The sequence below is a fragment of the Equus asinus genome, chromosome 2 (genome assembly GCF_041296235.1).
Source record: "Equus asinus isolate D_3611 breed Donkey chromosome 2, EquAss-T2T_v2, whole genome shotgun sequence".
Classification (NCBI taxonomy): domain Eukaryota; kingdom Metazoa; phylum Chordata; class Mammalia; order Perissodactyla; family Equidae; genus Equus; species Equus asinus.
This window is the reverse complement of record NC_091791.1, coordinates 86,159,749-86,173,504: the sequence shown is the minus strand read 5'-3', so window position 1 is coordinate 86,173,504 and position 13,756 is coordinate 86,159,749. Positions and strand designations below refer to the sequence as shown.

The 13,756-nt window shown below is 49.0% G+C and overlaps 1 protein-coding gene across 2 annotated transcripts in view; it reads left to right on the top strand.

The window, feature by feature from the left end:
* Window positions 1-13,756, top strand: part of TRIM67 (tripartite motif containing 67) — a 47,982-nt gene that overhangs the window by 21,387 nt on the left and 12,839 nt on the right. For both annotated transcript variants that reach the window (XM_014865677.3, XM_070492876.1), the window contains exons 2-4: window positions 9,708-9,803; window positions 11,438-11,560; window positions 12,551-12,661. In XM_014865677.3, the coding sequence (XP_014721163.1) occupies window positions 9,708-9,803; window positions 11,438-11,560; window positions 12,551-12,661 (330 nt within the window). The remainder of the gene's footprint in view (window positions 1-9,707; window positions 9,804-11,437; window positions 11,561-12,550; window positions 12,662-13,756) is intronic.

The window sequence follows — 13,756 nt, the reverse complement described above, 5'->3', positions numbered from 1 at the left end:
GGAGTGAGGCATCGGAGCCCTTAGAAACAGATGCCATCTTCAGTCGTGCCCCTGAGACCCCCTGGCCAAGGGAGCCAAGATGCTTTCCTGCTTTTCTGCTGCCCCAGAGCACATGGCACTGAATTCAGCCAATTCAGGAAACACTACTGAGCGCCTGTTCTGTGCAGGCACTGTGGTGGGCACACGAGGATGAATTAACTTCTCATTCTGAAAGTCCTGGTCCGGTGAGGGACACAGGCAAGCAGACAAGTAACTAGACTATGAGACAGATGGTGGTTAGGGCTAAGAATTGGGGGTAAGCAAGAGGCCAAGGGAGCACAGGGGAGCAGGGACCCCACCAACTCACAGAGTCTGGGCAGACTTCATGGAAGAGGGGAAATGTGAGCTGAACTTGGGCATGCTGAGCTAGCACTCCTAATGGACATTGAAAGTGGAAGTGACAGCTGAGACAAAGGCTCACAAAGCTGGGAAGAAGCAAGGGGGAGTGGATCTGCTGGAAGGTAGGTGCTTCGGGTGCAAATTACCCCAGGCAGGGAGAAGGTACAGATCCTCCTGAGCAGATCACACGCCTCCCTCGTCTGGAGGCGGCCGACAGATGTTTGTTGAATGAATAAACCCGTGAATGGTTGAAGGTCTTGACATCCAGGCTGAGGAATTCCAGTTTTGCTCTGCATGAGCCACAGGAGAGAAGACCTTGAGCCCTAAGGGCCAGAAGGAGAGACATTCTGGCCAAGAGAGACTTTCTTACTGAAGGAGGAGCGCATTTCCAGTCAGAACAGAGCAGATCGGGACTTCTGTGAACCTCCTACTTCAAGCCCTTGTGTGTTAGTTTGCTGGGGCTGCCATACCAAAGTACCGCAAACTAAGTGGCTTAAAACAATAGAAATGTGTTCTCTCATAGTTCCAGAGGCCAGAAGTCCGAGATCAAGGTGTCACAAGGCCACATTCCCTCTGAAGGCTCTAGAGAAGGATCTGTTCCAGGCCTCTCTCCTAGCTTCTGGTAGCTCCTTGGCTTGCAGCCGCGTAACTCAAATCTTCACATGGCAGCCTCTCTCTGTGTGTGTCTGTCTCCCTGTCCAAATTTCCCCCTTTTTATAAGGACAACAGTCATATTGCATTAGGGCCCAGCCTATTGACCTCATTTTAACTTGAGTACATCTGTTAAGACCCTGTCTCCAAATAAGGTAACATTTTGAGGTACTAGGGTTTGGTCTCCAACGTGTCTTTTTGGGCAGACACAAATCAACCAATAAGACCTCCCCGTGATGCTGATCCAGAGTGCAGACTTGAGTTGAGAAGGAGAAGTACCTTGACCACATGAAAATGCGAAGCAGCCTTTCCTGGTTCAGTGCTCCGAGGCCTGAGATGAAAGCTCGGGTGATAGGAAGGTGCTGCTCTGGCCGTTTGGACGGCTTCTATCTCCTGCAGAGGCCTGTTCTGCCGACACAGTCCCATGACATGCGTGTCTTCCTAATCAGCAAGGCTGGCGGGGATGTTAGTCTTAACAAGCACATGAATCTTGACCAGAAGACCAACCTAATAATGGAAAACTCAAAAGCTGCCCAGGCAAGTGACAAGGCCAGGAGGTCACCCCTGTGATAGTTGCTCCTGTCCTAGGTCCTCATCTCTTACGCGGCAGGAGGGAGCACTTAAGAAGATGCAATGCAAGGGAAAATCTGCCTCCATTGGGTCCGACTCCCCAAGTGAGGCGTAGGATTTACCCTGGGGACAGTGGGGAAGCCACCTGCTTAGGTGGAAGGTGAGTGCATCTTACTAGTGCTAAGGCCTCTCTCAGGAGGCTGCTTGGAAGTCCATTTCTCTGTTTATCTGGGAGTCCCTGCCTTTTAATTTTCTTAAGTGAGTCCTCCACATTTCTCTCTTATTATTGCTGTCCTGTCAAAAGATTAAGACATTTCTAACTCTTTCTAGGGATTATCATCAGCCACAAATTTAGAAAACCAACACCTTGTTACTGAATGGAGGATGAAAAGGTGGGAGAAATCCCCATGGTCGTTGTAACCCATTTCACAACTTTCTCCTCTGTGGCTAGTGAGGATGCCAAAATCTCGGTGTATATTCAGCTCCCCTTTCAATGTGTGCCCCATCTCTACTGTCTCCTGAGGGGGGTGTCAAGCTGCAGGAGGCGGTGTGGGAAAGGCAGGCCCCAAAGCAGGGAGATGGGACGCCAGCTCCCTCTGAGCAGGGCTGAGCACAGAGGGCTCCTGGTGGCACTTCCCCATGGAGACAGATGGAGGGGGGTGCCTGGTTAGGCTGAGGGGCAGGAAGTCTAGTCTTAGGGATAGCAGAGGGAACCGTTGGGAGAGCCCTTCACAGATAAAAGCAAGTCCTCTCTTCGTTTTCTCTCCTAGAGTGTGGCTGCCAGCATATCCTTCCCCCACCTCTCCATTCTCGCCTCACACACAGTCCCAGTGTAATAATGTGATACTGTGATTTATAATAAATATATACTTGGTCTTCGTCCCAGTTCTTGGCACAGAGCTCTTAAAATCCTAGGAATTTCCTGAGTGAAATTTCTGCTGACACCTTGATTTTAGCCCCTTAAGACTTATTTTGGCTTTCCGGCCTCCAGAAGTGTGAGAGAATCAACCAGCGTTGTTGTAGGCCACCACGTTTGCGGTAATTTGTTACAGCAGAAACAGGAAATCGCATGCCATAAGAACCCCCAGCGGGGGGAATTGAATGAGGCTGAGGAGTCAAGGAGGGGTAGATCCTCTCTATTCTCTTATTTTGCATCAGCCCGGGGTGGCGGCAGTAAGGAGGATGGGGTCTTCATCCATCACCAATTCTTGTGTTGACAGAGTCCTGGCTGCAGCCTCCATCTAGAGTTTGTGGGGTTGGAGGCAGCTTTGATGTCCAGAACAGAGCGCTGGAGAGCCCCATTCGAAGCCCACCTCTCCTCCTTAATGCTCAATGGCCAGAAACACCGGGGGCCAGTGGGACCGGGGCTGATCCTCTGAGCTGTTTTGCTCAGGGAACCCCCTCATATCGGGGTCACACTCACTGGAGAGAGAGGCTGCCTGGGTCACCCTGGATCCTAATCCTTCCACCACAGCCCCTTTCTGCCTCTGGCGGGGAGAGGGATCCCCTGAGCCTGTGACCCACAGTCTAACACAGAAGAGGCCTGCCACCCAACAGTGCTCCCCTCACGGCAAATACTAATCTGATCTGCCCCTAGGTGACTTCTACCCAAGGACCCACCCCTGTCCACTTGGTCCTTGACCATCAGTCTTTCACACCATGGAGCAAAGTCTCCATGACCTGGCCCCTTGGGGGTGGGGGCTGGATCCTGGGAGCCAACTGGGCATGAAAAATCCTATGGGGTTGGGGAATCTCGGAGGTCTGGCTACCACCACCTCATACAGATCTGTACCAGCTGCCCTCTCAGCACCAAGCGTGGGTCCTGTCCTCTCCCTGCTCCCAGGGCCTCCACGCGCCTGCCTCGCCTGTCTCCCGTCCCTGTGAGCTGTCCCCAGGAGTGGAGTGCTGCTCTGCTTTCCAGTCTCCAGCTCTGTCACCACATCTGCTTCCAGAGAAAGAGCAACCAAGGCCCACCATGCGTCTCCCAGCCTCAACTTAGGCTGACCACTAGGGCAGGTATATTTATTTTGGTTACTGGGCTCTTGGAACCTATGGCTGGAGTGGCTGGAGGTCAGAGAAGCCTGGAAAACAAAGCTGCTATCTGCCAGCTGGAGAGGGGGCCGCTGCGGGCAGGGATTTTCCAGCTGTGGCAGGTTGCTTAGGAAAGGGAGAGCACAGGACTGGGTGGAGGAGCCCTCCAGTCTTCGAGCAGAGGCAGGGAATGGGAGGATGTCAGAAGTCCCATCTAGTATGACCACACTGGGGACGGATCAGTGGTGGCAGTTAACTAGAAATAGTTAACACTCAGAAGTCGTGACAAGCATTTCAGTCCTGTCTCAAGCAACAGGGTAAGGTCAGACTGCCAGTGCCCATAACATATGGGGCTCTGTGCCCTAGAAACGGTGGTTTCAGAGTGGCCACATGGCCATTTTAATTACGCCCAGTGTGTGAGAAGATTGAGATTTGGATAGCTCGGGGGATGCTAGTCGGACAAAATCTAGAACAAAGTCGATTCACTGACATGGATATTTATGGAGCACATTCTAGGCGTGAGGGACTGTGCTGCCCACACAGTGATGCACAGGACAAGCTTGCAGGGCCCCGGGGGGCTGGGGTCAGCCAATAGGATGGGAAAGTTGATGTGTCTCCCCTGAGCCTGTCTCAAAGACAGTGAGATGTGTCCTAGAAGGAGTTCAAAGGGCACCGTCCATCTGGAGATGGTAGGAAAGTTTCAGGAGGACGTGGCATTTGGGAAGGGTCTTCGCAGACAGATGGGCTATTAACAGGCAACAGCAGGCAAAGCAGGAGGAGGAGAACATATGAGGCAGAGGGGACTACAGGAGCCAAGGCAGGAGGAGGAAAACCCAGGGGCAGTGGAGTCCATTTTGACCGAAGAGTGGAAACCATGTGGACATCGCTGGAAGGTGAGCTGGAGAGGTGGCAGCACAGAGAGTTGTGGACACTGAGCTGTAGGGCTGGACCCAGATTGAGTGGGGAGTGGAGCACACTGGTGAGTGGGGAAATGACACAGTCAGAGCAGTTTGAGAGAGAATGGTCAGGAATTTATTTGGATATGCAGGACTCAGATTTCTGCAGTGACATTTAAGTGGTGATTTTCATCAAGTAACTCAACATTGCCCCCCTCAATGCATGTGGCCAGCATTGAACCCCAAACTCTACCCTACACTCCAGTTGACAGGGGCTGAGAGTTCTATCGGGGGCTTCATCTTTTCTCATTTAGCAGTGGGGTCCATAGTGCCAAAGGGAAGGATTCACTAGCTCTTGCGAAAAATGTTCTCCACACATTGGTAGATGGCATGAGCTACGGTCAAACACTTAGACATTGTAATAACATGGATCTTATTCCTACCCCTGACTTCAAGCCTATGGACAGTGGTTTCCTTGAGAGGGGCACCTAGTTTCTAGGCCTTTTAAATTCACATAAGAATAGCCTCTAATTAGCTGTATGATCTTGGGCAATTTCACAGAAAGACACATTTAATGAGCATCTGCTGTGTGTCAGGCATGCTACCTGCACTTTTGTACATTAAACCATTTAATAGTAATATGCTAATGCATTTGTATGCTCCTGTACTGTCAAATTTTACTGCAAGCTCAGTTTCATTGCAGGTAAAATGAGAGGTTGGACCGAACCATGTCTAGATCCTAATCTTCTGCACTTCTGTTGGGTGATCCTGATATAAGAGAGCAAGGACCAAGTTTAAAAGGAGGAAATTGAGGGGCCTCTCCACAGAGACCATAGCAAACACAAATTATCTCTGAGACTGTATGAAACGAAAATATAAACAGGTCCCAGTTGGGTACTTTATGTAAATTCATGTCTCAGTTCATTTGGGCTGCTATAGTAGAATACCAAAGACTGAGTGGCTTAAACTACAGAGATTTATTTGTCCCAGCTCTGGAGGCTGGAAGTCCAAGATCAAGGTGCTGGCTGACTCAGTTCTTAGTGAGGGCTCTCTTCCTGCCTTGCAGACGGCCACCTCCTCGCAGTGTCCTCACATGGTGTTTCCTCTGTGTGTGTGCAAGGGGAGAGAGAGAACAAGATCTCCCTCATGTCTCTTCTTATCAGGGCCTAATGTCACTATGGGAGCTCCACTCTCATGACCTAATCACCTCCCAAAGGGTTCATCTCCAAATACCATCACATTGGGGGTTAAGACTTCAACATATGGATTTTGGGGGCGCACAAACATTCAGTCCAATAATTTATATATGATAGACCCAAAGGATTTCCAGAGTGCTTGGGTTATGCGACTAAGCATAATAGTTAGAACTCTTATGAGAGATGGATTACAATTATCATTCCCATGCTACAGGGATGACGCTATACAACAAAGAGATGAAGTATCTTCCCAAGTCTCCCGGCTAATGAGTGATGGGATTTGCACCCTACTAGCCCAAAGTCCTCATGCTCAATGCATTATAATGCACTGTAACACCATCCAGAATGGGAGGGTAGGGCAGAAAACTGCCCTGTGTACCTAGAAGCTACTCCTCAGGGCTACCAGGGAAGATGTGATTCTGGGCCAGGCAGGTAGTTGGTTCAACTCAGCATGGAAATTCTTTTAAGCTATTTCTCTAAACTCAGAGACTCTACAGGAATGTAATTATAACTTTAAAGCAATAGGAAGACATAAAATGCAACTTTTGATTCAAGTTAAAGTCCATCTAGTCATTTAAAAGAATTGATCTTCTGCCTGGATATTTCCTTTCTTTCCAAGAGTTTAGTATAATCAATATCCACAGAGACAAAACGATCCTTTCTCATTTCTCAGAGTGCAGGCTCTTCTCTCAGATGAGAAAGGGATAATTTTCAGTATCTTCTGCTAACACTTCAAACAGTCCCTGTGGAAAAGAAGATTCCCGTGCCTTACAAAACTGAAGCAACATACAGGATACTGTAAACCCCCAATACACTACCAAGAAATAAACCTCTTGTCACTTGAGAAACCATTTCTACCTTCACCCTACAAACCTTTGCTCCTTTTCCACTAGAATAACCAGGTCCAGTTTCCACAATGCTGTCTCCTGGGCAAGGAGAGGTGACTGGTGGCCATTTCATACAGGAAGCATCTGGGGTTGAGAAAAGTACAAGGGCATGCTTGTGGGGGACATCCCTTCGTAGTGGCCAACCTCCCACCACCGTCCGGAGCTCTTTCACGAAGACCAGCAGACCAGGGCTAAGCCCTTACACAGGTGAAATGGCTGTGAAATGGTTTGCACTGGGCATTGAGAAGAAGCAGAGGGAAAGATCAGGTGGCAGGTCTGGTGGGCCCAGAAGCAGTGTCTACTGAGCCTTGAGATTATTTCCCTTTCAGCAAGGTATTTGCCTAAGGTCACTGGTCTCCTTCAAAATCGCTCTGTTCTTGGGCTCCTTGCCAAGCTCCATGGTCTACTTGCCAAGCAGGAAGGAGGTCAACAGGCTCCAGGGAGGGCTGGGACAGAGCCGTGCTGGCTCTCAGTGTGGGTGGAGGTTGGAGGACCCTCACTAACGTGGCCTCTCAGGGCTTCTCGGCAGCAAAGGGTACTGTCAGTGGTGATGGGTCTAATGCGATCTGTCCTGTCTTGGCATGCACCTCTAGCCAAGCAGTCACTCTGCTTTTCAGTCAGCCATGGAGCAGTTTTTGAGTCTCTACTTTGTGCCAGCACCACTGGCTAGAAATACAGACAAAAGGCAACGTCCCCACCATCAAGGACTATATAGATTAGTGGGAGGCGGGCCCCTCCTTGGGGAGGGACTGGTGCAGCCCCAGGGGGCCCCATGTGGCAGGAAGGAAGATGCTACCCTTTTCTGGACACTGAGGAACTTCAATTTGAAAATCCCTGTTGCTAAAGATACCCCCCATGGCCTATGAATGATGCTGACATCTCAGTCTCCTTCCACATGCAGTTATCCGGGGGTAGGCTGAGTGGTCCTAGGACCTGGACCCCTCTAAGGATGGGTGCAAAGACCTGCGTTGTCCAGAATAGTAGCCACTGGCCACATGTGGTGGTTGAAACTTAAACTAAATAAAATTAAAAATCCAGCTCTTCCGTTACATTAGCCACCTTTCAAGTGCTCGGTAGCCACATAAGGCTGATGGGTGCCATATTGGAGAGAGCAGACGTAGGACACTTCTGTCATTCCCGTGAGTTCCATCGGATATTCTTCTTGCATAGATTATTGCAATAGAGAGTGGCACACCCTGGGAGAGCTCTGGAGCTGGGGGGGGCGGGGCCTAAATCAGCTGGGGGGTGGTGGGATGGTGAAGCCAATGGAGAAAGGAAAATCTTTGCCAAGGAGCTGCATCTTAGCTGAGCCACAGTCTGAGGCTCGCAGCTGTCTCCAGGCAGGACGGAACCCAAATCTTACCTTGTCTTCACCATTGTTGCTGCTCCCCGGGCCTGAGGCCCCTTCCTTCTCTTTCCACATGTCTCCCTTTGTCTTCTCGTCCACTCCATAGCTTCGTTCGCCATTTCTTCAGAGATTTTCAGCTGAGGCTGTGTTTGTACAGTCCAGCAGATCTCAAACTGAATCAGAACCCCCTGGAGGGCTTGTTAAAAGACAGATTCCTGGGCTTCACCTCCAGTTTCTGATCAGTAGGCCTGGAGCGGAGAGAACTTTCATGTCTAACAAATTCCCAGGGGACGCTGATACTGCTGATGTAGGGACCACCTTTGAGAACCATTGGTATTATCTAAAGAATCACATTCTTTGATTCATTCATTCATTAAATATTCATTTTATTAATTTATTAACATTTATTAATCTATTAATAAAATTTATAAATTAATTAATTGAAAGCATTAAATATGCTGCCATGTGCCAGGTGCTCTTCCTGGGTGTGAAGAAACCAGGCAAGATCCCTGTTCCAGGGAGCTTCATTTTAGGGAGGGGAAATAGGCAATAAACAAAGCTATGTCAGGTAGTAATGAATGTTGTAAAGAAGAATAAAGCAGGGGGAGGGGAGAGGGCTATTACTTTTTTTTTTTTTTTGGTGAGGAAGATTTTCCCTGAGCTAACATCTGTGCCAGTCTTCCTTTATTTTGGATGTGGGACACCTGCCACAGCATGGCTTGATGTGCAGTGTGTAGGTCCACAACCAGGATCTGAACCCACGAACTCTGGGCTGCTGAAGCAGAGTGTGCCAACTTAACTGCTACACCACTGGGCCAGCCCCAAGAGGGCTATTTTATAGGTTCATCAGGAAAGGCCTCACTGACAAGGCGACATTTGAGAAAAGACCTAAAGAAAAGAAAGGGAGCAGAGCATGACCCTGGCCTTTCTGACTCCATTTTGCTCCATAATTTGCTTTTTAATTTGAAAAATGAGAGTCATGTTAAACTCAAGGTCTAGGTTTTTAGACAAATTTGATTGTGTGTACATACATTTCACTAAAAATAAGAATGATGGTAAAGGCCATAGATTTGATCGATCCCAGCTTGCAGTTCCACCTTTGGGTCCCAGCAGCTGAGGCTCCCTCTGGGCCTCCTCTGTCCATACCCCTCTCCACAGGGTGGAGTCTGTAGGGCTCAGAGGAGGACACCAGGAGCCTGTATCCCCCTTCTAGAAGATGCCTTAGGATTCCCAGTTCTAAATATGGCTCCAGCTCATTTCCAGGGCCTGCAGGCCTCTTCCCTGCCCATCCCCCCCAGGCCCATCTGCATAGGGGCGGGGTGGGTGGAGCTTGGCCTAGGACCTAGGATGTCCATCCGTAAGCATCTGAGTGTCCTACTAATGGGGGATAGAGCTGTAGGAGAAGGGGCTGGACTGGGCCAACGGCTCTATTTATCTTCTTGTCCTGGGTTCTACAAAGATCAGAGGCAGGCCTGTCAGCCTGAACCAATTAGCTGAATGCTCCTTACCTCTATCCAGCTTTGGGGTCCAGATAGAAGAGAGTAGGTCAATCAATACTTATCAACCATTGCTGGAGAAATAAGCCTATGTTGTAGAGACCATGAGTCAATAGTGGTCTCTTTATAAGTAAGGACAGCTTATGGGTGGGATCGGTTCTATCCCTTCTTATAAACACAAGCCTGTATGATGGAGTGCAAACTGTGTGCCTTTAACATCTAATTTTCCTTTTCAATCTGTGATATCTTCCTAGGCCCAGCTGTCTCAGGCCTTAAATGGAGTTTCCGATAAGGCAAAAGAAGCAAAGGAATTTCTGGTTCAGCTGAAGAACATTCTGCAGCAGATCCAGGTGAGCACAGCCCCAGCGTGGGGAGGTTGAGTCAGTGCACGAAGTACATGAAAAGTATCAGGAAGAAAGGAAAAGTCTCTTGGCCAGCATCTTGTCAGTGATGAACACGAGAAGATTGGCTTGTCCTACTGCACAGCCTCAGATGTCGCATACCCCACACACTCAGTCCATTGACACCCGTGTGACACCTGATACGGGAAAGGGATTTCACATGAACTCAGTCAGAGAGAACTGTAGAAAGAGAGCTGGAGAGACGGACTACAGCACTCTGCATGGTCAGGTGGTCCTATGCGGTGTCTGTGTATGGTGATTTTGTTCCCTTGTCATCAATACATCAAAATATAAACGCCTCATTTCTTAAATAAATGTATTACTGAGCACCCGTGCATGTCACATACTGAGCCCAACAGATCAATAAGGCACAGTCTGCGGCCGCAGGAGCTTTGTCTGTAGGGGAGGAACTGTGTACACGTGTGCTCCACATGGGTGTGCAGGCGTGGAGGAACCGTTCCTACAGAAGATGAACCCGTATGGTATTCCAGTGTCTGGATGGAGAAAAGGGACTGAGGACACTGTATTCTGAATCAGCCCATAAAAGTTGTCCTTCCTGATAAGTTAAAGTTCAGAATCAGCCACAAGGCATTTTAAGTCATGTTTCTGATGTTTCAGAGACACAAGATGTATTGGTTCAGTTATAACAAAGTACCACCGATTGAGTGGTTCAAACTGCAGAAATTTATTTCCTCACCATTCTGGAGGCTGGAAGTTCAAGATCAAGGTGTTGGCAGGTTTGGTTATTTCTGAGGCCTCTCTCCTTGGCTTGCAGATGACCGCCTTCTTGCTGTGTCCTCACCTGGTCATCCCTCTGTGTGTGTCTATGTCTCAATCTCCTCTTCTTATAAGGACGCCAGCCATATCAGATCAGGGCCACCCTAATGACCTCATTTCAACTTAATCACCTCTTTAAAGACTCTATCTCCAGATACAGTCCCATTCTGAGGTCCTGGGGTTAGGACGTCAACATATGAATTTCGGGGATGGGAGGAGGCACAATTCAGCCCATAACAGGAGGTATGAATCCACGCTGATCTTAGAGACCTAGAAGGAATCTTTTTTAGAACTGAGAAAGACAGACCCTACAGCAAGAGCACTGTTTCATTCATTTTGCCATTTTCTGACTATAAAAAGCAAAAGTAGATGTCACAGAAATTTTGGAAAGTAGAGAATAACAGACAGAACTAAGAAAAAGTTCACCAACGTCTCACCAAAGGAGGTGACCACCTCACCATTTTGACACATTGTTCCATCACTTCAGACACACACACACACACAATATGTGTGGGACTATGCTGTACACAACTTGTAGCCTACTTTTTAAAATTTTTTACAGTCACTCATGAGCATTTCCCATGACATTGAAAACTCTGTGAACAAGGTCTGAATGACTCTGGAATCTTCACCCATGTAGATGTGCCGAGATTCACGGCACCCCTCCCCTAATTCATATTTACACAGTTTCCAATTTAATAGCGTTACGGCTAACTCTGGGATGAGCTTCTCTGAAATCCTTCTTTGTCTCCAGCACTTGCCAGATTTCAGCATGGCTTCTCCCTAAAGCTCTCTGCTTCCCCCAGGAAAATGGACTGGACTATGAAGCCTGCCTGGTGGCTCAGTGTGACGCGCTGGTCGATGCTCTAACGCGGCAGAAAGCCAAGCTGCTCACCAAGGTTACTAAAGAGAGGGAGCACAAGTTGAAGGTAGGTACCCGCAGGACTGACGCCCTCAGTCCCCATCACAGCCTCCACACCCAGCACACAGAGGAGCACACAGTAGGCAGTGGGTCAGTATTAGTTCAGTGAATGAATGAATGAAAGAGCGAATGCGGCAAAGAAGGGATGGGCAAGCTGCTTTGGGCCTACTTACACTCAACACCCATGCTCTCCCTCCAAAGCTGGAGTCAGATGCTCTGAATTCTGCTATTTTCAAGTCAGAAGTCCTCCCTCCCCCATCTTCTCTAAGTTCCTGTTGTCTGTCTGAGGGACTCCTCCTGTCCTCATTTTTCAGAGCAGAAGTGACCAGTGATGGTGACGAGGCCTTGCTCTCTGAGGTCTCCAGCTCTGTCTGCTCCTTCAGGCTCTCTCTGATGTCTTGTGCACTCAATAGTCAGCAATAATGGTGCGACCAATTTCCACCATGGGCAGGGGGGTTTCCCTCACATGACACTGGGCTCGTAGTCCAGACAGGGAACCCTGCATTGACAAAGGACTGCTTCATTGTCCAGGGCACTCAATCTATTTTATAGACATTTCCCAACGAGTCGGAAAATATTACTATCAAGGAAAGAAGGAATGAGTGTGGGGGGGGGTGGTCCATGGTTTACAAGCAAAGCACCTGAGTCCATCGAGTTATCCACAACCAGCCAACCAGTAAGAAGGGAGACAGAAGTTGGTCATTGGTCATATGGAGAGTTTCAGATTACACACTTTCTCTGCTTTACTATCCAGAGTCGAGGAAGTTTGCTCTGTTGGTGTCGTGGCCCTGCTTGTTGGGAAGTGGGTCCATTTTATTCCCCAGTAAGGAGGGCACATGGAACTCAGGAGCAGAGCAGTGAGAGGAGAGGGTGCCAAGTGGTCCACACAATGCTGCCTCTTTCAGGGCTTTCTCTGTGCTGTTTCTCTGACCCTCGCTGCCACCTGGCTGCTCTTCTCTGACAATGAGGTGATTACTAGGGATTCTTTTCATCACAGATGGTTTGGGACCAGATCAATCACTGCACGTTGAAGCTGCGCCAGTCAACAGGGCTGATGGAGTACTGCCTGGAGGTGATCAAGGAGAACGACCCCTCCGGGTTCCTACAGGTGAGCCCACTCCCAGAGGCCTCTAGGCAGGCTCGGCTTCCTTCCTTCAACTCCACTTCCACTCCCCAAGCTAGCTGAAGTTTTAGGAAGATCCTTTCCAGTAGCTTGGAGTCGAGTAGATTCTCCTTTGCTCAGTGACTCCAGAAGACCTAGGTTCTCATCTTGACTCTGCCTCTCACTAGCTGTGAACCTGGCTCTGTGTCATCGTTAAACAAGGAGGTCAGACGTCATACTCTCTAGGACCAAAATGCCACGTATTTATGCTTTGACTTCTGGAGGCCCCAATACAACATTTCCCCCATAAGTGGGAAAGGATAATCTTTGCCAAACAAGCTGGAAAGATCACCCTGGAAGAAGTGAGTTAGCAGAATCCACATGGCCCATTAGCTCCATGTGCAGAGTCCTGTGGGCCTAGACAAAGGATCACTGCCTGCAGAGCCAGTGAAGCCTTGCTGGGCGCCCCTCCAGCAGCCAGGCGGACGCGGGGTCACGAGCATCTCTCAGGAACATGGCAGTGATGCAGACAGGAGCTCAGTCCTCCACGTGTGGGGAAATGATGAGTCTCCTTGATTAGTCCCAAAAAAGGGTACATGGGATCATGGCTCTACAGAGACACATGTAAATGTCTGAACAAGCAGGCCTTTCCAGCAAAGGAGAGCAGAGCTGTGGGGGTGACACAGTGAGAGTTTGGAGCAGAAGCTTGAACAGCCTGGAGGACACACACCAGGGGGAGGGAGCTTCAGAATTCTGGGGCTACAGGGAATGCCTTCTTCAGCCCCTGGACAAGACACTAGTATGTTTCACTTTGCAAAGTAGATCCAGCGAAAGAGGTATAATGAATGAAGAATGATTTTTGTCTATTTTATAAAGTATCATTTGCTTCACAAACAGGATTAGTCTAATTTCTTTCAATAGCAAATGCTTCTTTCCATTTCACATGATTGCACTATTAAAATAGGATTTAAACAGTAGAACGCATTGCTACCTGCCCAGGGTCATACTGGCGGAGGTCGTTGCATGTCCTCTGCGTCACAGCCTCTCCCTGTCCCTGAGCCCACAGAGATGAAGACCCTACCCATTCCTCCCCACTGGCAG